Source organism: Daphnia pulicaria, chromosome 6 (genome assembly GCF_021234035.1).
Source record: "Daphnia pulicaria isolate SC F1-1A chromosome 6, SC_F0-13Bv2, whole genome shotgun sequence".
Lineage (NCBI taxonomy): Eukaryota > Metazoa > Arthropoda > Branchiopoda > Diplostraca > Daphniidae > Daphnia > Daphnia pulicaria.
In genome coordinates, this window is record NC_060918.1 from 8,356,213 (window position 1) to 8,379,682 (window position 23,470).

The 23,470-nt window shown below is 40.1% G+C and overlaps 1 protein-coding gene across 4 annotated transcripts; it reads right to left on the reverse strand.

Moving 5' to 3' along the window:
- Positions 1-9,014: 9,014 nt before the first annotated feature.
- Positions 9,015-12,292, reverse strand: LOC124343064. 4 transcript variants are annotated; one of them, XR_006919115.1, is made up of 10 exons: positions 11,601-12,292; positions 11,381-11,525; positions 11,158-11,251; positions 10,766-11,096; positions 10,533-10,706; positions 10,115-10,447; positions 9,882-10,052; positions 9,567-9,816; positions 9,340-9,511; positions 9,141-9,274 (listed from the first exon to the last, which is right to left on the reverse strand). XR_006919115.1 is itself a non-coding variant. In XM_046796181.1 (7 exons), the coding sequence occupies exons 4-7, from the start codon at positions 10,806-10,808 to the stop codon at positions 9,039-9,041; spliced, it is 687 nt and encodes a 228-aa protein (XP_046652137.1). In that variant the 5' UTR covers positions 10,809-11,096; positions 11,158-11,251; positions 11,381-11,525; positions 11,601-12,257; the 3' UTR covers positions 9,015-9,038. The 4 variants fall into 4 exon arrangements, 1 of the variants encoding a protein (XP_046652137.1); XR_006919114.1 differs by having other exon boundaries at positions 10,115-10,459; positions 11,381-11,504; positions 11,601-12,285; XR_006919113.1 differs by having other exon boundaries at positions 10,115-10,459; positions 11,601-12,285.
- Positions 12,293-23,470: the final 11,178 nt, after the last annotated feature.

Genomic DNA, 23,470 nt, shown 5'->3' on the forward strand with positions numbered 1-23,470 from the left:
CGTGTGATCCTGGTTACAGCAATTAAGAGAGAGCCCTCTTCACCCACTGGCTACCTCTCGCGAAGAAACCCCCCTTTCATCTGAGTGTAATTTCCTTGGTTTCCCAATACAAACTGTAAGTCACTGAACTCCCATTTATTTAAGTTTATTTATTCGTTGTGGTTGCATTCAACCGCTCGGCCTCCACAACAATTGGTGTCAGGGATGAGATGTGGCCATTGAATTGTCTCATTTCTTTTTGAGATAGTCACAAAAGTTCCCACGCCGAATATTTTTTTTTGTATATTTGGTCCCTCCGCCCTAATCTTGATTTTTCTTTTTTTTGGTCTAATAATTATTATCGCCATTTTTTTTTCTCTCCCACCCACCCTCTTCGTTAAACGCCCCCGTGCCATTTTCTTTTGTGTGATTGTTGCCGCATGTTTATTGCCTTTTTATTCCGCGGGCACCAGCCATTTTCTTCAGGAGTTCATCAGGAGGGAGTGTAGCTGTCAGTCAACCGTCACCAACAAGACCATCTCGTCTTTCGGCCAGATTGAGCCCAGCACCGATGGCGACCAACGACGACCTCATACAGGCACTGACGGCCTTCACTCAAGCAGCAGCGAATGATAGAGTGCTACAACAACAGAAGCACGACGATTTACTGCAGGCGCTTCGGACTCAACAAGATGAGAACACGGCTTTACGGAATCTGGTAACTGCTGGACCAATGGTAAATAGACCTTCTACTGCAGTAGTTGATAGTATACCAAAGTTCGAAGGACGTATGGATGAGGACGTTCAAGGGTTTATTAATCATATAGATAGAGTAGCAACTTCAGAAGATTGGACTGATGCTCACAGATTGCAAGTAGGAATCCGACGTTTGGTAAAAACGGCGCTCCTGTGGCATGTACAGACCGGCCACACGCACGCTGATTGGGCCACATGGTCGGTGGCTTTGGTTACTAATTTTTCTAGACGATTGTCTTTTGCAGACTAAAATCGACTAATTCAAGACAGAGTTCAACAGCCAAACGAATCGGGAATGGAATACGCACTGGATAAGTTTTGGCTATGCCGCCTTTCACCAACTCCTCTGGCGGAACAAGACGCCATTCCTTTCCTGATCAACGGCCTGGCTAAATGGGAACACGTTGCCGCAATGACAGCAGCAGCACCAGTAAATATCTCAGCTTTCATAGCTAAAATCCAGCAGCTGGAACAGTTAGGTGTGTCAGCGAGATCAGATGTGACACCCAATCGTCATATGAATATTCCGCTACCTCAGCCCCCTGATTTGGCAGCAGCGTTCAACAACTTTAGTGAGAAGTTAGTTGCAGAGTTGGCGACCAAATTGGAGAGCTTGACAGTAAGTAGAAGTGTAGGAAGAGGCCGAGGAGGTCCACCTGGGGCAGCAAGGCCTCCGATGGAGTGTTGGCTCTGTCACAACACGGGCCATAAAGCTCGTTATTGTCCGACACGGCCGGAACACACAAGCGCTGGTCGTTAGAGGCAAGGCCATTGTTGACCAGCTACGCTTCTTTACCTTGGCGCCCTTGTCTCCCTTTAATTAAAGTAATCATTGATAAAATTGGTGAAGTGGTCGCACTCGTAGACTCGGGGGCCTCCGGTAGCGCCATTAAGTTTGGTACGGCCAGTAAGCTGGGGAAGATGGCGCTCAGACCGGGAGAAACAAGGTATAAGTAACGAGGTGTAGACAATAAGATTGTGCCAGTAGATTCATTTTGTTCTTTAATTATTGGGTGGGGAGGTATCAAGACGAAATTATCGGAAGTAGCAGTAATTAAATCATCGCCATTTTGTTTAATTTTAGGAGTAGATTGGTTAGTAAGCAGTAAAGCAAACCTTGTTGTAAAGGGAGGGAGACTTTTTTTAGAAGGGAAGGGTACGGATATTAATATGGGGAAAGAAGAGGAGGAAATTTTTGATTGTAGAAAGTGTGAGGAGGTAAAAAGGAAAAAGAAGATGAAGAAGGTGAGATTCGCAGACGAAGTTGAGGAAATTGTTTCGGAAAATTTATGTGTGTCAGACGAATTGATTGAAATGTATGAAGCCGAGTCCGCACCGAAACGTTCTCGTGGTGGACTCGGAATTAAATTAATCGATTCGGCGTTTATTCCAGGCGACTCCATGATGTTCGTCGCCGCAAAAGTAAAAAGAAAATTCACCGGAAAAGGAGCAGTGAAGCTGAATCAATGCGCTCATCCGGGCAAGGAGTGGATGGTTCCGTCGACAATAGTGAACATCAAGAAAGGTAAACTAATGATTCCGATCGTCAACCTACAGTCCAGTCCTCTTCAATTCAAACGACGCGACCTGATCACAACAGTGGACATCGACCTAGAAGGAGAGGTCGTGATGGATGTGAAGGAGGCAGATTTTCCGGTTTGCTGTACGGCGACGGTGAACGAGTCAAAGACAACACTGCGACCATCATGGGTGGACAAGCTGAGGTTGGGTGAAAATTTATCGGAGGAGGAGAACATCGATCTTTTGTCTGTCATCAAGCGACGCTGGCGATGTTTTCCCAACGAAGATGGACAAATCGGAAAGAAGGATAAGGCCGAACACTTAATCGACACCGGCGACGCCAAACCAGTCCGGTCAGCACCATACCGGGTCTCAAGGTACGAAAGGGAAATAATTGTGGACGAGGTGGCCAAAATGTTGAGGTCAGGAACGATTCGGCCGTCGTCGAGCCCTTGGGCAGCCCCGGTCGTATTGGTAAGAAAAAAAGATGGTAGCCACCGCTTTTGTATAGATTATAGAAGACTAAATTCAGTAACTAGAGAGATGTATACCCGATGCCGTTAATAGACGACGTGTTTGATCGCCTTTCAGGCGCCAAATTTTTTTCAAGTCTTGATTTAGCTAGTGGCTATTGAAATTAATTTATTAAACTATTGTTCCAGTGGCGGAAAAAGATCAGTGCAAGACAGCATTTATCACTCCAGATGGCCTTTACGAGTTTCGTCGCCTTCCTTTTGGACTCAATAACGCGCCTTCAACCTTCCAGCGGTTGATGGACAAAGTACTATCGCGTTTAAAGTGGCATATGTGTCTTGTCTACCTGGACGATGTGCTCGTCTTCGGCAGAAATTTCCAAGAACATCAGGAGCGGTTGGAGCTTGTGCTTATGGCACTAGAAAAAGCAGGTTTGACGCTTAACGTGGAAAAGTGTGTTTTTGCAACGTCCCGAGTTGAGAATTTGGGTCACGTGATTGACGGTAATGGTACCCGTCCGCATTCGGACAAAGTTCAAGCTCTTATTAATTTCCAAACGAAAGATGTTAAATCGTTGCGAGCCTTTTTAGGCCTAGCCTCTTATTTCAGGCGCTTCATCCCAGATTTTGCGGCTGTTGCCAGCCCACTGTACAGATTGCTCAAGAAAAATGAGCCATGGAATTGGTCGGAGACGCAGGAAGCGGCCAAACAAAAACTCGTGCAGCTTCTGACCCACACCCGTACTGGCCCATTACGATGAAAAATTAGATGTCGTTATTCAAACGGACGCGAGCAACTTAGGATTAGGAGCCGTCAAGTTGAAAGATGATGGTGCTGGGCCACGGCCAGTGGCATTCGTAAGTAGGACGTTGTTAGACGCGGAGTCACGGTATCATGCTAAGGAGTTAGAATGTCTTGCGCTAGTTTGGGCGCTGAAGAAATTTCGTTCATATGTTTATGGTCGGCGATTTTTAGTCTAAACCGACAGTTCAGTGGTAAAATGGATGCATACGAAAAAGGAACTGAACGGTAAATTTGCAAGATGGATTCTTTCATTGCAGGAGTATGATTTTGAGGTGTGCCATTTAAAAGGTACAAGTAATGTTATGGCGGATGCTCTCTCTCGCAATCCGGACGGAGACTTGCCGGAATGCGAGACAGATCATGTTATTTGTGTGTTGCAAAGTAATAAGCCTTCGGGCTATGCTCCGCATGAATTGGCCTTCCTCCAGCAGGTGGACAGCCAATTGCGTAAAATTTGTTTAGATTTAAGTTACCCAAACCCCGGTAGAAAACCTCACGAGTTTATTGTACATAAGAAAGTTTTATATAAGAAGAATTTTGGTCCCGGTAGGAAATTTCTTCTTGTTGTTCCCTCCGTTCTTCGTAGAAAAATTCTCAAAAGTTGTCATGATGATCTTCATGCTGGGCATATGGGAAGGGAAAAGACTTTCGCAAGGGTTAGTAAGCGCTACTGGTGGCCTAAAATGTTTGCTAGTGTAAAAAAATATGTTTCTTCTTGTATGTACTGTCAATTGCACAAGCATGCCGTTGGTCAAACCGTCGGAAGATTGCAACCGATTCCACCGCCAGCTCACGCATTTGAAATGTTGGGCTTTGATCATCTGGGTCCTCTGCAAACGACTGATTCCGGAAACAAGTATGTAATTGTGGCGATCGACTATCTGACAAAGTGGGTGGAAGTGGCAGCCGTTCCAGACACGTCAACCGACCACGTCATTCCATTTATTCAGGATAACATCATCCATCGCCATAGTCATCCGAAAAGGCTCGTAAGTGATCAAGGTCCCGTTTTTTCATCCAAAGAGTTCGACGCTAGAATGACGGAGTGGAGAATCGACCATATTCCGGCTACACCGGAACATCCGCAAACCAATGGGCTTGTCGAGAGGCTGAATAGGACAGCAACTTTGGCGATTGCAGCATACTTAAACACAACACATACGGATTGGGATGTAAGACTACAAGGAGCAGCGTTAGCAGTTAACACAGTGAGGCAGTCAGCAACCGAAATCACACCCTTTGAGATGGTCTATGGCAGACGTCCAGTGATGGCACAAGAAAACAAGTTTCCGTGGCCACCAGAACGTCCGGAACCTTACGCAGTATTTGCGAAACGAGTGGCGGACCTACGAGAAGCTGCAAGACTCAGAATCATCGAGAAACAACAGAAGGTGAAAGAGCGTGTAGACCGTAGTCGCCGAGTGACGCAAGAGTTACGTGTCGGTGAACTTGTTCTCGTGCGACGCAAATTGATCAAGAAGGGTAAAACAAAAAAGTTTTTGCCGAAATTTGTTGGCCCTTATCAAGTGGTGAAAAAAGTGTGTGAGACGACTTATTTAGTGGAGGACTTGCCCGCGAGGCGAAAAAAAACTAAGTTTAGGATGTTCAATGCTCATGTGTGTCAAATCCGCCGCTTTCACGCTCGTGAGGATGTCGAAGGAGACGATTCCGAAGAAGAAGAAGAAAGTTCTGACACAGAGGAGGAAGGAGAAGGCATTAACGACACGGAAGAGCCGGAAGAGAATTTGCCGTCAGTTGCTGCTACAGAGACAGTGGGGGAGGAGCAACAGCCAGTCCAGCCGAGAGAGCCGGAAAGAACAAGGGCCGGGAGACAGACTCGAGCACCACGGTGGCACAACGAATACGAACGGCATTGACCACGGCTTGTATTGTGTTTTATTTTTGTCTATTTCTGTGTTTTCGTCCGCATTTATTTACTCTCATTGTTCATTCATGTGTCTTTCACCTCACCTTCATACCTCCATCATAATTCCATTTGAAAACGAAGCCATCCGTCCATTTCCGTCCAGTTCTTTATTCCTTTCTTCTCTTTCACAATTATTTTTTGTCTATACCGGTCTATACTATTCATTCTTCTTCCAGTGCCACTAAAAGCTGCCACAGGGTAGGGTTTGGTTTGGTGTTTTTTTTTTATCATGTGTTCAAATGTTTTGTCTCTCGAAATGTGGAGTTGGATATGTATGAATGTGTTTCGAATCGTCAAAAGTCAGGAAAGGCCGAATGTTGCGGATTGGCCGCAAGGAGCAAGCAGATCGACCGTCAGAGGGACACCGACAAGTTCGTCTGTCTCCCAAGCCAGGGAGGACAGTCGGTCGAGTGTGTGATCCTGGTTACAGCAATTAAGAGAGAGCCCTCTTCACCCACTGGCTACCTCTCGCGAAGAAACCCCCCTTTCATCTGAGTGTAATTTCCTTGGTTTCCCAATACAAACTGTAAGTCACTGAATTCCCATTTATTTAAGTTTATTTATTCGTTGTGGTTGCATTCAACCGCACGGCCTCCACAAAATTATCCTCTTAAAAATTTTAAGCAGCTTCCTAGCTGACCGCTGTGCAATTCTGTCTCATAATGGTTCGTCATTTGAAAAGAGAGTGGAAGTTGGATGCCCGCAAGGTGGTGTCCTTTCGCCGTTCCTATGGAACGTTATGATCGATGACATTCTGCGCATCGTTTTTCCTTTTCTTTATATGCTTATTGCTTATGCAGACGATCTGTCAATCATAGCATCACACCCGGATTCGACAGTGGCAATTGCTCACCTTCAAATAGCTTGTGACGCTATAAATGGATGGCTGGAAGGAGTCAAGCTCTCTCTAAATGATGTTAAATCATTCAGTGCTGTAAAGTCATTCTATTCTCTCGTCACTTTGCCCCTCTACCCCCTTTCAAAGTGCTCATTAATGGATTCTCGATCCCTTGCTCGCAAACTGTAACCTACCTTGGATTTTTTATTGATGCCCAGTTAAACTGGCAACAACATACAATTCAAAAATGTGCTGCGGCGAAGAGGGCTCTGTTCTCTGTTAACAATTGCTTGTTACTGACATGGGGTGTCGATAGAAAGAGGATTCTCTTTCTTTACGAAACTGTGGTTGAACCGGTTCTTTTATATGGCTGTAGCATCTGGAATTCTGCTCTTTGGAAGAAAAGTGTGATTAAGAAACTGCGCTCCTTCCAACGCTCAGTAGCGCTTATGGCTACACGAGCGTTAAAAACTGCACCTAGGCTCTCCCTTCTAATTTTTTCCAATCTACGACCTGTAAAGGCAAGGGCTTTTGAGTTAGCCTCTGTTGCTTTGCTGAGTCAGTCTCATGCCAAAATGTTTTCACCTTCTTCTCGCCGTGTCATTTATAAAAGGCTACCCTTGCTTGTGTGCTCTCCAAGAACTGAGCTGATTACGTAGCCCCACCTCTCTAGTCATCCTCCTTGGAATATTGATCTTAGTCGCATAGCCATTCCGTCTGATGGTACAGTCTCTCTCTATCCTGTTCATGACAGGTTGATCCGCTTTTATGTGGTTGCTTCTGCGACGACAAGCACCGTAGCTTCGGTGTGGTCTGTTTCAGTGTCGACGGTATGGCTTTCTCAAGTTATGGTCATCTCCCACTAGAATGCTCTTTACGTAGAGTTAGCGCTTACGCTTCTTCTTCGCTTCTTAACTCGGCCCTACTTTTTTCTAATGATTTCTTATGCTCTTCGTCTGACAAAATCTTTGAATTCTTTGTTCCTACAGCTTCTTTCTTTTCCTGCCCTAACAGGAGGCTTCATGAAATGGAAATCAAGAACTTCTCATTGCTTGTTTCTATTCAATCTTTATCTACAGTGTTCACTGGCCTGCGCTTGGAGTCCGACGGATTCAAGGCAGCAGTCTTGCTTGCCAGACAAATGCCAGTGAGCCTAACTATTCCAAATTTTTACTCGGTGGCTAAAGCCAGGTCTCAAATACTCAATCTCTAAGCTCTGAGTGGGATGAGGAATGGTTATCATCCGCGCCAACTTGCACTAAATTGTTCTTTCTTGATGTGGCATCCGCACAGGTAATTGGGGCTTTAGACTTGAAACCTTGGATGGTGCAAATCATCACTGTTCACTGCGCCTTAAATGCGCATCAATATAGCTTCGGCTTTCTTACTGATCCTGTTTGTCGTTGTGGTGATAAGTCTGAGTCTGTGGAACACTTCGTCTGTCCCCTTTATGATCGAGCTGGTTTTAAAACACAGTCCATGGCTGAGCTCTCCCAGTGGCCGCCTCCACTGCATTCCATTCCTCAAAGTCCTATCTTGTGGGCTGAATTCACGCGTTTTATTTCTCGAACCAAAAGGCTTCTTTTTAGCCTTGCTCGCGTAAGGCCATTTGGGTCTTTTAGCTGATTTCAGCAACCAGCAATACTGCTTCTTATATTTTACACGAAAGTAATTATATGTTCGCCATGTCATTTATTTCCAATGCTTTCTTTCTTCTTTTCCTCTTTTACTTACACTCCTCTTTTAATGTCAGATTCCCCAGATCGGAGTGTGATAGGGATTGGGGGCTTCAGAGTGCTTCTCTCTCTCGGCTATACCGGCGGCCTTGAAGGTCTAACCATGCCGGGCAGATGCGAAAAATGAGAGAGCGGTAACCGGGTGACCTTCATGAACTCACACGGCCGATAGGCCCAGTTTCTCCAATCTTATGTATCTACCAGTCTTGCCGACCCAATGTATCATTGTAAATATTATGAATTTATATGTTGGCAATACAATTGGGCAGCGCTCGTGTCGAGTACGCCCATTTAAATTTTAAAAAAATAGATGGTATTGCATGTGGTAAATGCCTGCTTCGCATTCCATCAATTGTATTTATGGTTTCTTCTTCAATATTTATTTTATCAACGCGAAAATCACTAGACAAGAAATGACGTGCACACACTCTGCTTTGGGGCTTCGGAGCCCAATTTTCTCTTTTAACTGAATGGAGGCTAACTGCAGTTATCCATTTGCCTCTTAGTTCAAAGTCTTTTGGAAAATAAAAGCTGCTATGTTTGGTAGGATTTGGATGTTTTCTTGTTGGTTTCTAACCCTGTCCTACACCCTATGATGCAACAAGTCATTATCACTTTCACTTTCTTTCTAAACGATATAAACAGTATGCCCTACACTCAAAATTTCACTTCAACATTCTTTTAAAAATAGTTTTGACAAGAGTCTAGCAGATGAAAGTCCGTAACGGTGGCAACCCAAATAAAGCCTAAATTTTCACATATTTCGGTACTCTTCCGCATCTCGTGACAGAAAAAGGCAAACATCCCGAAACTGACAAATATCCCATTTTGAAATTATTCTACCCGCTTTAATTTCCAAAACGTTCCTAATAAACATGCATTGCCTTCATTAATTGATAATAAATAAAAAAAGTAGTATGAGATCATTGTCATGTATTTTAATGTATCAACAAATGAGATAAATCAAACAAAAAGTTAAAGAATAAAAAAACATGGCACATAATCACAGGGACATCACAAAGTTTTTGATATTATTTTTTAAACTATTAACGACGTGTTCTAGGGACTCGTCCTCTTCGTTTACCCCATCAGCTCCATGTTTTTCCACTATCGGTGGCAGGGAACCAGTTTTTTCCGGAATACGGCGGTACGTTTTTCCGTAGCACCTGTACTTTTAAAAGGAAATCTCTCGACGACACCTGGATGAATTTTTTTATGTGCAGTATGCATCAACTGCGACTAAATAAAAAAATAAAGCCACTATTTAGTTATAACGTTCTAATTATCCTAGTCAAATATTTCACCTTTTAACACAGCCAATACATGCGACATGTTTTTCAATCCAGTTAGATTTGCAGTTTTTCGCCAATGCATCGCGTTGCATCCAGCCTCGCTGAGAACGGCTAAAAGGGAAGCTCTTATCATGGCGTCAACATCGGAAGCAGCAGACTGATACGAATCTATTAGGTTCAAAGTCTTTAAAAAAAATTAATACATAAACATTCTAACGACATATACAACGTTTAATTACCAAGCTGATAGATAATTGATCATTGGTCTCCAAAAGTTTGTTTATATTAGGTAGAACCTCCGGCTTATCTGTTGGTATATAAGCATTTTAAATCCAGTTTCATCATCATCAACGGAGAGAAATTTTTTCACGATCACGTCGTGATAGTTTTGCACAGGAGCAGGATTTTCTTTTTGCTCCTGTGCAATAACAAACTTGAAAATAGCGTTAATCTTCTTGGCCATATTCATGACTTCTTCATAACAAGCACCTGTGAATATTAAAAATACACAAAATTAATTCATTCGAATTTGAAATCAATAAAGAAATATTTACATCTCTCGTCAGAAGAACTCAATCTTGGTCTTTAAGATTTAGGTGGAAGAGTTGGCGATCTGCCAGAAAAGCCGTCCAACATCGTGAATGCTTCTTGATATCCATCGGAAAAACCAAGATCATAAGGTTTTGGTCTCACGCTTTGAAGAATTGATATAGTTCGGGAATCATCTATCAATAAAGGATATTATTAGTGTAGTAGAGACAGTTTAAATCAATACTAATTACCATACCGTTTAATTCATAGTCGACAGATGACAGTTGATTCACAGTCGACAGTTGATGACTCTCCTCGACGGATAGAGACGTTTCCGTTAGCATATCACCTTGATGACCGTCCTCGACGGATAGAGTTGTAGAATTATTGCCGATTCCTCTGACGTTTAAACTGCTGCTGTTGTGACTTGAAACGGCACGGATTGGACCTGCTGGAACGACGGACGATGAAACAATTGGACTGGGACTTTCGGAAACGGCAGCCTCAACAGTCACAGACGACGAATGATGTTGCTGATGATATATTTCCGCTTGTCGATTACCTTCTTCGACGACTAATTCAGAAGTTTCTGTTGGTTCATCTTCAGAAAAAAAAATTAAGAGTCGTATTATAAGTTAAAATAACGAGAAATGATGCAATTGATTGTAGCAAACCTGGTCGGCGTGAACTTTGAGTAAAATCGGGGACAGATAGCTCGTAATCGGGAAATTTCTTAGGGATTCTCTGTCTGGATGTTCCTCTTAAATTTTCACTTCCAGATGAAATCCAAACACTTTTTGGGTCAGCCTGGAATGTTTTAACTCTCTTGGAAGCCTTTCTAAATTTTTCTAAAAAAAAATGTATAAGTTTAAATATATTGCCCTTAATAACAATAATGTAATATTACTGGGATCATTTAGATTTAAAATTTCAGCTAGTTTCCACTCCATAAAGGAACTGTTTGGATAGACACTTGTTTGAAAGAGCCCAGATGCTCAATAATTTTCAGGGTTTGTTTCAGGTTCTGAAGAATTGATTATTGGAAAAAGATAATAACGTTTACACTTTGACAACCATTGTTTTGGAATTTTGAGAAATGTTTGGCTTGTCTCGGATGTTATTGGATCTTGAATTGTTGACTTGATCACATAAAATAGAAGAACTTCTTTAAACTGCAAAACATCCTGATCAAGGAATTCATATTCCCCATACCAGGCATCCTTTGGATATCCAACCTTCTGTAAATGAAGTTGGGTTTTCGATAAAACATACAAAGAGAAACAATATGACGAAACTTACAAAAAATGAAGATTCATCTACATTTGACCCAGGTTGTTGGACAAATGTTAGTCGTGCCCCATTTCAAGGTGAACTTAATCCATTCATTCCAGGTCTATGGAATTCAAAATATTTGTAAATTTTTTTTGATTAAACACTAAATAACAATTAATTAATATATGTAGATATAGCCGTTTACAATTGCGTTGCAATAAGCGTAATATTATAATAAAATGGGACTCACCAGAATTGTCTTCGTCTGTCCTTTGTGAACTGTCATCAAGCATTATAACTTGATACTACCGATTCTCTATCGAAGAGAATGTATGATTGTCTGCAATCATATGACTTTCTCTAATACTGGACATCTGGCGGATCGCAAATCAAATCTGTAATTAAATTCAAGTAATATATGGCAACATCTACGTGAATTTATTCACGATTGCAATTTCAGTTAAAATTACAAGTCAGACTGTCGACATTTAAAAACAACGAAATCAGAACTGTCAAGAAGGTTTGAGCGTTTAGTTGCCTCCATTATTTGCCTAAAATGGATTTCAATAAAGAAATAGTGATTAAATTGAAAAGGCAAATTAGTGACCAAGTAGTTCAAATGATTTTGAAAGTGACTGGTACAAATAAACAGAAAAAACCTTGGGAATCGTTAACTCGAGATTATAAAAATGATTTGCGTGGTAAAGTGGCTAGAATAATAATTGATTGGAAAGAAAACGGAGTGCCATCCCGTTTTTATAGCGAAATCAAATTGTTGTCCGACGTTGATATTTTGAAACGTTTTGAACTGAAAGTGATAGAAGAACCTAACAAAGGAAATATGCCTAACAACGATACAGCTGATGAACAAAGTAGAGACATGTTTCAAAATAACTTCGCCAGTTTCAATGATGATGAGGAACTGTTATACCCAGATGTTGTTGATGGAGATAAAAATCACGTAATAAAATATTATCAAGCTTTGATTACAATATTTGTTTATCCATATTTACGTTACATCTTATTATCTAGAATGACGTAACCCGATCAGCAGCAGCAAGTAAAAACATAATGATGAGCAATCAGGATTTGTCTGAAGAATCAGAGGACGATAACATAGTAAAATTTGACTTATCTGAAACAATTAACTTAATACGTAATGCAACACTCAAAGGCAAGTCATACTTATTACTTACGTTTGACGAATCTTATATAATCTATTATAAATTTAAAAAATAGATCGCGTTCTAACGTTTAAAAGAATATTACAGCACTGGGCTGTTGGAACTAACCAGACTCATAAAGCGTTAAACCTTCTACTTAAACTGCTGAAAGATAACAAACCCGAAGCAGATTACGACTCACTACCATACAGTGGAGAGAGTTTGTTGAAAAAAGATTACTTTCGTGAAAAACCAATACCGATCGAGAGGAATATGCCTTATTCTGCTCCCAGATCGAGTTCAAGTCAACAAAAAAAAAGGAAATCGTCCTGGCTCTCTACCTAAGCCAAAAACAATACGAGGAGTGGGCAAATATATTCATTTCGGTCTCGAAAATGCTTTGATGGGTGATTCTCCTGATCTCGTCTACAAAAATGCCGACCTATTTACTTATGCAGCTATATACAAAGACCACCCTGATTACATTCACGACTCATTACGAAAAAAGGTGAAAGCTAGTCTATTATACATAAGAACAATAAAAAAACTCAATTTTTTTAGATCGAATCAATGAGTGAGAAATTGCAAATGGAAAAAGCTTTTCTGGACATACGCGGCCACGTAGCAGCACTGAATGATAAATTAATTCGCTACAAAATAACTTGCAACATCGACGGTGTATGCGTATTAAAAAATTCCGAACAGGGTGAAGTAATCCCTATTTTGTGTTTTGTTAATTCAATAAGCAAATCTGCCTCACCAGAAGACTTAGAAAATGAAATCATTTTGAAAATCAGACTTCCCTTTATCGTCGGATATTATCACGGAAAACATAAACCATCATCGGTAGAGGATCTATTAAAGGATTTCATTTCTGAACTAAACAAATTACATCGGATAATCATGGCCCTGAAACGGAAGGACGGAAATGCACCTGCACTATATATAGCAGCGTCTCCTCTTTTCCTCCTTCATGCTCTAACCATGGACTACTCTAACTCTTCGGCGTTTCCTATGTCGGCCATGTAAAATTTTTTTCGGAAAAATCGGAATTAGAATTTTAAAATATCGACTGAATTGCATAATGTTCCTGTACCTGAAATTCAATGTTACAGATATATTTCAATTTTTTTTACGAAAAATTTGAAATAGAGGGAAAAACGCGTTAGTGGCGGATGACAGCTGAAGCTACGCTTTCCTGGCCTTCACTTTAGACCGGGGGACATACTGTAGGCCCTTTCATATAGTCTAGTGGCCAGCAATATGAAACTCGTGCACAGAACTCGTACGCTTCGGCTGTAATCCGCCAGGAAAACGAGGGAGAGTGATAAAAAATGGCGACTAGGCTGGGTGGGAAACTTGTCAAAATTACACTTAACTAGATTGGGAATAACTCGGCTAATCTAATCCGGAATGTAAATTCCTTTTGGATTCATATTTAGGGATGGCCAAGAAAACTTTTGGGAGAATTTTTGTTTTTTTTTAAGGTTAGCATTTACCCAAAAAGCGATACCAAAGATCAAAATTGTTAAAACAAATAATTTGAAAAAACACAGACGATAACGTTAAATATCTCCCGAACGGCAAGAAATATTTAAATTATGCAAAAACAGGTGAATCCGGAGTAGAAAACTGGATATGCTTGAATTATTTCAGATTTTTAAGTCCCATGGCGGAATGGGAAAAAAGAGAGCTCCGTGGATTTGGTGCGCTTGAGTGGTGGATTGCTTGTTAAAGCACTCAACTTCTGTCACTTGGACCTTCCCAATATCGTGACCTATGAATTCCAGTTTATGCCGTTGTGGATTTGCCAGTTGCGTGCCTCGACCGACAACAGTAGAATCAATAACGACAGAATGGCCAACTCGACAAAAACTTTCGTGATTTTGTGTGACACCTGATGTGTACTGCTAAATTAAAACAACACATTATTTAAAAATTATTATTGAGCTATGTTGCAAATAGTTGCAGTGTATTATTGGCAATGTTTTGATTTAAAAAAGTGATTTATATTTGCAATTGTCATTATGTAAACTATATTAATTTTTTTAATTTTTTGTTTTTTTTAATTTTTTATGAAATCGCGTGAAATCATACATGCATCTATATTAAATACTGTTGTTTTTAAATTGATAGTGATTCTAATTTCCTATCTTTATCATATAGTTTTATAACTTTAAAAATGTGTATTAATTTTTAACAAGTATTTCCTGTGAAAATAAAAAGTTTCTAGTAATGAATTTAAACTTTTATTGAGTTAACTTATTCAACTGTATAGTTGGCCTCCAGTGGAAGCAATGGTGATTATTCTACGTGCATTGAAGACAATGTATACTTGTATGAATGTAAGATATGGGTTGAACTCAAGTAGGAAGAGCCGATTCCTAATGGCTGATTTTTCTCATTATTTCACAAAAACCTTTCCACATTCGTCCTGCGTGTGCAGCGCATTTTTTTCTGAGTATTTTAAGGGGATTTCAAAATAAGTTCCTTCAGGCAAAAAATGAAAAAAACCTGTTGAAAACATGTTACATTACTCTGTATTTTTATGTTTCAATTGTTGCCTTTCATTCCTTTTCTCGATCGCTTGACGAAGAAAAAGAATAACAAGTTTTTGTTGTATGCATTTTGGACACAACCTTGTACATATTTGAACTGGTAAAAAGATTGAATTTAGGTCTCAGTGAAAACCAAAACAAATACGAGGCAAGCTATTTATGTCACATAATTTCCATTGACATGCTCGAATTTTGTAGCGCATTGCACGGTGCATTGTAGGATAATTTATTTGAGATTGACCGCAAATGGTCTGCAGCAATACACTCGGCGAGAACTAACTTGAATCGAAGTTAATCTGATGGTCGAGTCTGGAAAACGTTAATAAGTAATGAAAGGACAATGCAATGAACAATATTAAATGAAAAATGTTTTTTAATCAAATAGAATGAAAAATATTAAATGAATAATGTTTTTATATCAGCTCTCCCTCGCTCTCTGGTGGATGACAGCAATTCAAAATGCTGGCCGCTAGACTAGACGGTGTTGCCGGAGTTCGCTTACCATCCCATATACCATGCTTTTATCATGGTCGTGGAAGTATTAAAACACTATAACGCAAGGCAGTGTTTTTAAAAATACTACCCTTGGTCCTTGAGTAGGGGGAGCAGGGGCTAGATGGACCATCGCAGTTTTCCGTAATATTTTTTAAATATTTTTTTCCTACTTCTTAGGATTAATATGACGCACATTGAGAAAAATTTCAATAAAATCTGACTGACTGATCTGATCTGATTGAAGTAGGGGAGACCGGACCCATTTGGGACACCGGGCCATAATGGACGGTAAAATTATTAAAAATGATTTAAAAAAAAACAATAAATTTTTATAAAATTTATTCTTTGTAGTGTAATCATTAACTGTAATAAGTTTAATGAAAATATCATGGTTATTTCCTGAGCTGGGAAAAAAAAAATTTTCCTAGCTAAAAGTGACATTGTGCCACATTGTGTTTTAGTGGAGGACGGTCTCTGGGGCCATTTGGGACAGCGAAATTGTCCTATCTTAACGAGAGACTTCACTGCCACCTAAATTTTTTCTCTATCTAAAAGTTGCAAATCTTTTTCTATAAGAAATCTTTCAGTTTTAACACTGAGTCCACCACTCAATGAGGCCGAAATTGGGGGTTTTGGGGGTTTACAATTTTTGGAAAAGGGTGACCAAGGCATCGCAGCCAGTCCCCGTATAAACCATTTTGTGCAGAATTTTACGGAAACTCTAATGGAGAAATCCGCAATGTTCTTGCTAGCATAGTTTTTAAGTTATCCCTGAGGTATATTTATATACGAAGGTCCTTAACAATATAGGGTGTGGGGTATAGGGGGTAGGGTAGTAGTAGCTAGTAGGGAAATTCAGAGGGTTTAATGTCCATTTTGTAATCCTTTATACGTTTCTTCCCTGAATGACCAATCGTCACCAAATTTTGTACATAATTCTGTCAAAATTTGATACATTGCGGAACGATTTTTTCATTTGTTTTTATTACTGTTTTAGAAATTTAATTTGCGTATTTGTTACCTAGCTGGTTGCCGAATCCTAGTTAGTGAATTCGCTTTTTTTGCGTAACCTTCCAACTGTCAGTGCATGATCAGCAGTGTAAACAAAAAGAAAAAAAAAGTTCGAATCTTCCCTAACAAAACAAGTTTTCTGCTATTGGAGTGGAGAGTATTAATTATTTGATTTGGTTTTCATGTTCGATTTCGATTTCGTCTTTATTCTTCTTTTTACTTTGTATTTTCCCACTCTTATTTTTTTAACCCTTTTTGTTTTATTATTACCTCTTTTTTTTACTATTTTTTATCTTGATTTTAATAAATTTGGTTGTCCAAGTAAAATTTCTATGCCTCCTTTTTTAACAGTTAGTCATCAACCAAGAAGTTGAGGAACATTTTAAAACTGTTAGATTATATTCATTTTGAAGCTCTGGGTCATATCTCCCTTCTTCCTCTGTCCTCTCCTCGGTCATCAAGATCTTCTTGCGGTCGTGAAGAGTTACCACCGATCTTCCACTTCCATTTACCTCCGAAAGCTTATTAAGAGGAATTTTCAAAAATTACAAACTTAGTTTTTCTTTCCGACTTGATCGAGATTCGAACCGCGAACCATGCGAATGGCAGCCTGAGTTGATTACCATTAGACCATCATTGTTATAATGTTGGAAGGAAAAAAATGGGTATAATGGTAGCTCGCTATCTATTAGCCAAGACTCATATAATGCAACATGTGACCGCATGATATAATTGTATTGTTACTATAGTAATAAGTGTTACTTTAACTTAATCTAAACATGAAGTGCGACGTGGGGTGGCGGGGCGAAGCCTCCGCCACACCTAAGTCGCACCACTCATAATATTGACAGATTATTAGTCAATTAGTTAATGATAATCAAATCATTTAAGAGAATAAAGGGACTCAGAATTTTCCAAATGTATACTATTTACTTTCTACTATTTAACCTTGATTTTCTGTCTCTTTAACGTTTAAAAAAATTCCCGAAGGACATTACCGAAGGAATCTTGTTTAATAAAAACTAAGGGGCACGCAGACGGTGGAACTCCTGTTCTTGTTAATCTCCTGTCCATTTCAATCTCCTGGACAATAGTTCGCCTAGGATTTTTTAAAATTTAAATTACAGGACAATAGAACATTAAAATTAAAACTAAATTTAATTCTAGACAATAGCATCCCCCGAATAATATTATTGAATAAAATACTAGACAGGGCTCTTAAAAAGTCTTCTCAATAGACCTTATTAGTATCTAAAGGTATGGGTCAAGCCGACACCCTAGCGGCGCGTTGCAGTGTGAAGGGGTGCCTCGCACAGCAGATTTTTATTTTGCTCGCATGATATTGCATGAAGCTTGGAAAAAGACAAAAATGGGCTCTTCCCTAGCAAGACAATTTTTCTAATATCGAAAAAAAAGATTAATTTAGGATTGTAAATCTCGTTACGCTGATCATTTTTAACATAGGGTTTAGGGTGTGCAAATGAGCGGAAGTGCCCGTAAAACGCGTTCAAAGTTTTGAGTTTTACGAAGTGACGCGCTGTCCAAACTGGCCAGAAAGGGGGGTCGAGCGGGGGGTGGCGCGTGGAGAGTGGGGTGAGTGAACCTGGGCCATACTATACGGTACCATGTTTTTCCCATAGCCGTCATATCACGGGTGGTTTAATGGTCAGCATCCCTGGTTGATATGTCGAAGGACCAAGGATCGAATCTCGACTAAGTCGAAAGATAAAGTTCAACTAAATTGATAAATTGAATTTTTTTAATTTTTTAATGACCATACCACCTGTCACTGCTCTATCATGCGGTCACATGTTGCATTTAATAAGTCAATGTCTAAGCTAATGGACGGCTAGCTACTATACGGCTCATGCTTTCCTTTTCGGCTTATGTCAACGGTAGTCTATTGGTCAGCGACCCGGGTTGACATGCCAAAGGCCCGAGGTTTGAATCTTGGTCAAGTCGGTTAGGAAAACAAAGTTCAACTTTTGAAAAATTGAACTTGAAATTCTGGAGTTATCCGGAATTAGTGGAAGATAGGTATCTTCCACTTCCATTAACTCCGGTGTCTTGGTAACTCATCTGCATGGTGCATCATGGTAACTCTTCACGACCACGGAAATATCGTGATGGCTTTGGAGAGGGCCCCCCAGAAATTGTAGTGTTTTTTTCTGATTTTTGACATCAGCTTTCGGCAAACCAGACATTAAAAAAAAATCGAATTTTTTTAAATGAAAGATTTTGCCCCCCTTTAGAGGCATTTCCTTATTTTTTAATAATTTTTTATTCGTCCTATCCCTCTTTTAATACCCTGTCCAATATGGTAAAGTCCATCTGTCCAATATGACCCCGGTCTGGTAAAAAAACACGAAAAATTAAAATCTCAATAACTTTTATACTTTTAAAGGTATAAAATTGGAAACAATCGAGGGTGTGTGGGAATTATTTCCGCGTGTTTTTGCAGAAAAAATTCTCTCTTTTGCGTAAGGGGATGGGAGATATGGGGGAAATCCCGAAGGTGTCCCAAGTGGGTCCGGTCTCCGTCTCCCCTACTTTATGAGTTATAAGTGAAAATTTCTTTTTCCAGAAATCACGCAAAATGTCACGCAAATGATTAAACTACAATAAATGCAGAATGCAGGAATATTGTTAAAAAACGATACATGCCATGCGATGTGAAATTAATTTTAATTTTTTTTGGTACACAGTAAACCTGTGTAGCTTAGTCTGTCCCACTGTAAGGTTTTTTTTACGGCCTTTCAAATTGGGTTGTGTTTCTTAATAAGAAATCCAAATCCAAAAAATTAAATAAAAAAAAAACTTTGCCCATACCCCATCAATTGAAAAACATAATTTTTTACCTCAAATTTGTTTGAAAAATTTATGAAAAAAAACTTTTTCTTATTAACAAGCAATCTCCCACTCAAACGCACCGAAATACCCCATTTTTACGGAGGTCGTTTTCGGATTGTAATCCGGAAAAGGACTCTAAAAATCCGGACTAGGTCTATTCTGCTCAGAATCGCAAGGCGATTCCAACGAAAAAAAGTCCGGGGCTCTTCCCTACCAAGACAAGTTTTTTGCTATCGAAAAACGATTAATACAGGGTTGTAGATCTTTTTATGCTGATCATTTTTCATATATGGTTTAGGGTGTGCAAATGAGCGGGAGTGCCCGTAAAACGCGTTCAAAGTTTCGAGTTTTACGGGGCTGACGCGCAGCCCACGCCGGCCAGAAAGGGGGTCGAGCGGGGGGGTGGCGCGTACCCATGGGAGAGGGGTGAGTGAAGGGGGGTATACCTGGGCCATACTATACGAGCCCATGTTTCCCCATCTGCTCCCATGTCACCGGTGGTCTAATGGTCAGCATCCCGGGCTGATATGTTGAAGGACCGAGGTTCGAATCTCGGCCAAGTCAAAAAGAGAAATTCAAAAACAGTTGAAATTTTTAAATTTTAAAATGGGAATAGCATCAGTCACTGCTATATCATGCGGTCATATGTTGCATTACATAAAGCTATGTTTGTGGGGAGCTACCATACGGCTCATGCTTTCCCTCATCTCACACATGTCAACCGTAGTCTTATGGTCAGCGACCCGAGTTGCCATGCCAAAGATCCCAGGTTCAAAACTCGGTCGAACTAATTCGATTTTTGATAAATTAAATTTAAAAAGCTTCCCGAGTTGATGGAAGTTGAAGATCGGTGGTAAACTGGTAACTCACGACCGCGACAAGAGCGGGAGGACGTGACCGTGATTACGGAGAGGAGAAGGGGAGAGGAGAGAGATGACCCAGAGCTGCAAAATGAATATAATCTAACATTTTAAAAATGTAATCCTCGACTTCTTCATCGCCGAAGAAGTCGAGGATTACATTTTTAAAAAACGTTAGATTATATTCATTTTGCAGCTCTGGGTCATCTCTCTCCTCTCCCCTTCTCCTCTCCGTAATCACGGTCACGTCCTCCCGCTCTTGTCGCGGTCGTGAGTTACCAGTTTACCACCGATCTTCAACTTCCATCAACTCGGGAAGCTTTTTAAATTTAATTTATCAAAAATCGAATTAGTTTGACCGAGTTTTGAACCTGGGATCTTTGGCATGGCAACTCGGGTCGCTGACCATAAGACTACGGTTGACATGTGTGAGATGAGGGAAAGCATGAGCCGTATGGTAGCTCCCCACAAACATAGCTTTATGTAATGCAACATATGACCGCATGATATAGCAGTGACTGATGCTATTCCCATTTTAAAATTTTAAAATTTCAACTGTTTTTGAATTTCTCTTTTTTGAGATTCGAACCTCGGTCCTTCAACATATCAGCCCGGGATGCTGACCATTAGACCACCGGTGACATGGGAGCAAATGGGGAAACATGGGCTCGTATAGTATGGCCCAGGTATACCCCCCTTCACTCACCCCTCTCCCATGGGTACGCGCCACCCCCCCGCTCGACCCCCTTTCTGGCCGGCGTGGGCTGCGCGTCAGCCCCGTAAAACTCGAAACTTTGAACGCGTTTTACGGGCACTCCCGCTCATTTGCACACCCTAAACCATATATAAAAAATGATCAGCATAAAAAGATCTACAACCCTGTATTAACCGTTTTTCGATAGCAAAAAACTTGTCTTGGTAGGGAAGAGCCAAGTCCGGATTTTTATCTTGTTTCGTTCCCGAGATAATCGGGATTGAAAATCGTGAAATATCACGAAAACCCAAAGGTTCTCCCTCCGACTGCATCGCTTTTAGCCGTATATTCGGTTTCTACAAAAAAACTAATTGATTCAAAATGTAGCCCTTTCATCCCTCTCTCAGAATCCAAAAGGATTTTTGATAATAGGGTCTTTGCATGAAATTTCAATTTGTTTAAAACATACCTGGTTAGAATCAGTTTTTTACGCTGATTCTTATGGTATTTTTAAAATATTTTTTAAATGAACCTAACTATGTGTATTTCTAATTCAAAGTTCAGATAAGCGCCTCCCATTTCAAAACGGGCTCTCAGCCATTTTTCATGAGCGTAGCCTAATTCTGATCAATTTGTAGACGACGCTCACCAAAATCACCCTTTTCGTACTGCCTACGGCTGACTACAACCCTCTTTTGCCCTTAGGGCCTTAAGGCGAAATACGAAAAGGGTGATTTTGGTGAGCGTCATCAAGTTTTGTTTTATTTCATTGACATTTGGAGCAATTGAAAAGAACACTATACTACACCTAATGTTAAAAGGCCAACTATTAATAAGAAAAAGTTTTTTTATAAATTTTTAAAACAAATTTGAGGTAAAAAAACATGTTTTTCAAGTGGTGGGGTATGGGCAAATTATTTTAAATTTCATTTTTTGGATTTGGATTTCTTATTAAGAAACGCAACCAAATTTCAAAGGCCGTAAAAAATAAAAATAAAACTTAAAGTGGGACAGACTAGTGCAGCTGTTATAGTTATAGTTTAATAATTAAAAATCAGTCATGCGGGTTAAAACGGAACATTTCAATTGGAGCTACTTGGGACAGATTCAGGCCAACCAAAAAGGGCGGATTTTAAAAAAGCCTACGGCAATTGTAAGTCCATCCCCACAAAAATGGTTGTTTTGAAGAACATTTTTTTTACAAATGCATTATAGGGGAGAGCAGGGTTGGATGGGACAAAAAAAATAAAATAACACCAAGTGTAACTTCCTATATCTTTTTAAATATATACAGTTAAGAAAATGTTTCAAATGAACATTAAAGGCATCTATTTAATCTTTCTAAATCGGCTAAAAGAAATGTTTCTGGCATTTCAGGAACTTACATAGAACCACTCTGTCCCATCCAACCCCTGTCCCATCGAACCCCTGTCCCATCCAACCCCGCTATTGTTATTTTACACGATTTGTGCATAACCAATGGATAGAAAAAAAATTTCTATACTATGGCTATCTCAGTTTTTTAATGTTACTTAATTATAGCTAAAAATATATAAAATGAGGTGTTCCAAGTAACCCCAACCCTCTTTCCCGTACGAAAAAAAGATACCCAGATAGGAATTCTTGTCCCAAGGCGGGACCAAAGCCGTGCGGATGGTGCGAGGGGCACAGGGGAATCTCTAAGATGTCCCATTGCGAGCCCTTATTTGAACACGTTACTCATTTTAATCTTGTCGGATACGTCATTTTTTACTCCCTCTCGTAGAAGTCTCTGATGCGTCCCGTTTTTATTTTTTGGCTCCTTCTCGACACTTAGAAAATTTCGGAGAAACTGTCTTTGTCTTTTCGCGGCAAAGTTGGATTCTAAAATTCCATTATTAGCTTTATCTTCAAAACTCAGATATGATTTCGTGGCCCATCTGTATAGTACTGGCTTCTCACCACGACGATCCGGGTTCGATCCCCGGGTCAGGTTCCAGAATTCTTCAACTATGATGGTTATATGCAGTCGAATTATGATGTGTGCCTGGTAACCCTTTGCATACTCTGACAAATAAACTTTGTCCGGATATCCGGATCACCGTTCGTGAAAAAATGTCGGCACAGCAAACACTCATAAGAAAAAGAAGAGGAAAGAAAAAAGGAACGAAATTCAGAGTCCAGAAAAAGATTTATTGTTAATGACTTCTTGAGATCCTTTTTCCGTCCCAAGTACGTGTAAAGTCCATCCAATGGGACGGGATAAGGACCGCTATGAGATCTCGGCGAAGCGGACATTGGCCATACGTAAAAGACGTCCTAGGAATGTAAACTTGGGAATCTGCTATGTGCCAAGTACATCCCAGACGTCTCAAAGTGACGTGTTTTGGGCGTCTATGGCACTGCAGTGTGCTATCTGGGTATGTAGTCATTCAAAAAAATTGTAGTTGATTCCAAAGTTCGAATAAAAGAATTCTGAAAAAAAGATATGAAGATGGAAGAAAATTTCTTAAAATTTTTGTACAAAAAGGAAAAATCCATGAAATTTTTTCCTACATAGAGCAACTTGAAATTGTTTTAAAGAATTTTTCCCACGTCGTCTCCCCTGTAATTCCCTAAAACTGGCATCTTTCAGTAAGGGAGAGGGGTTACGAGTGTGTAAAATTCATTCTGCAGAGACTTATGGCCTAATGGGGCGTTGTCTCTCCTTCTTCCCATCCTCCAAGGCGA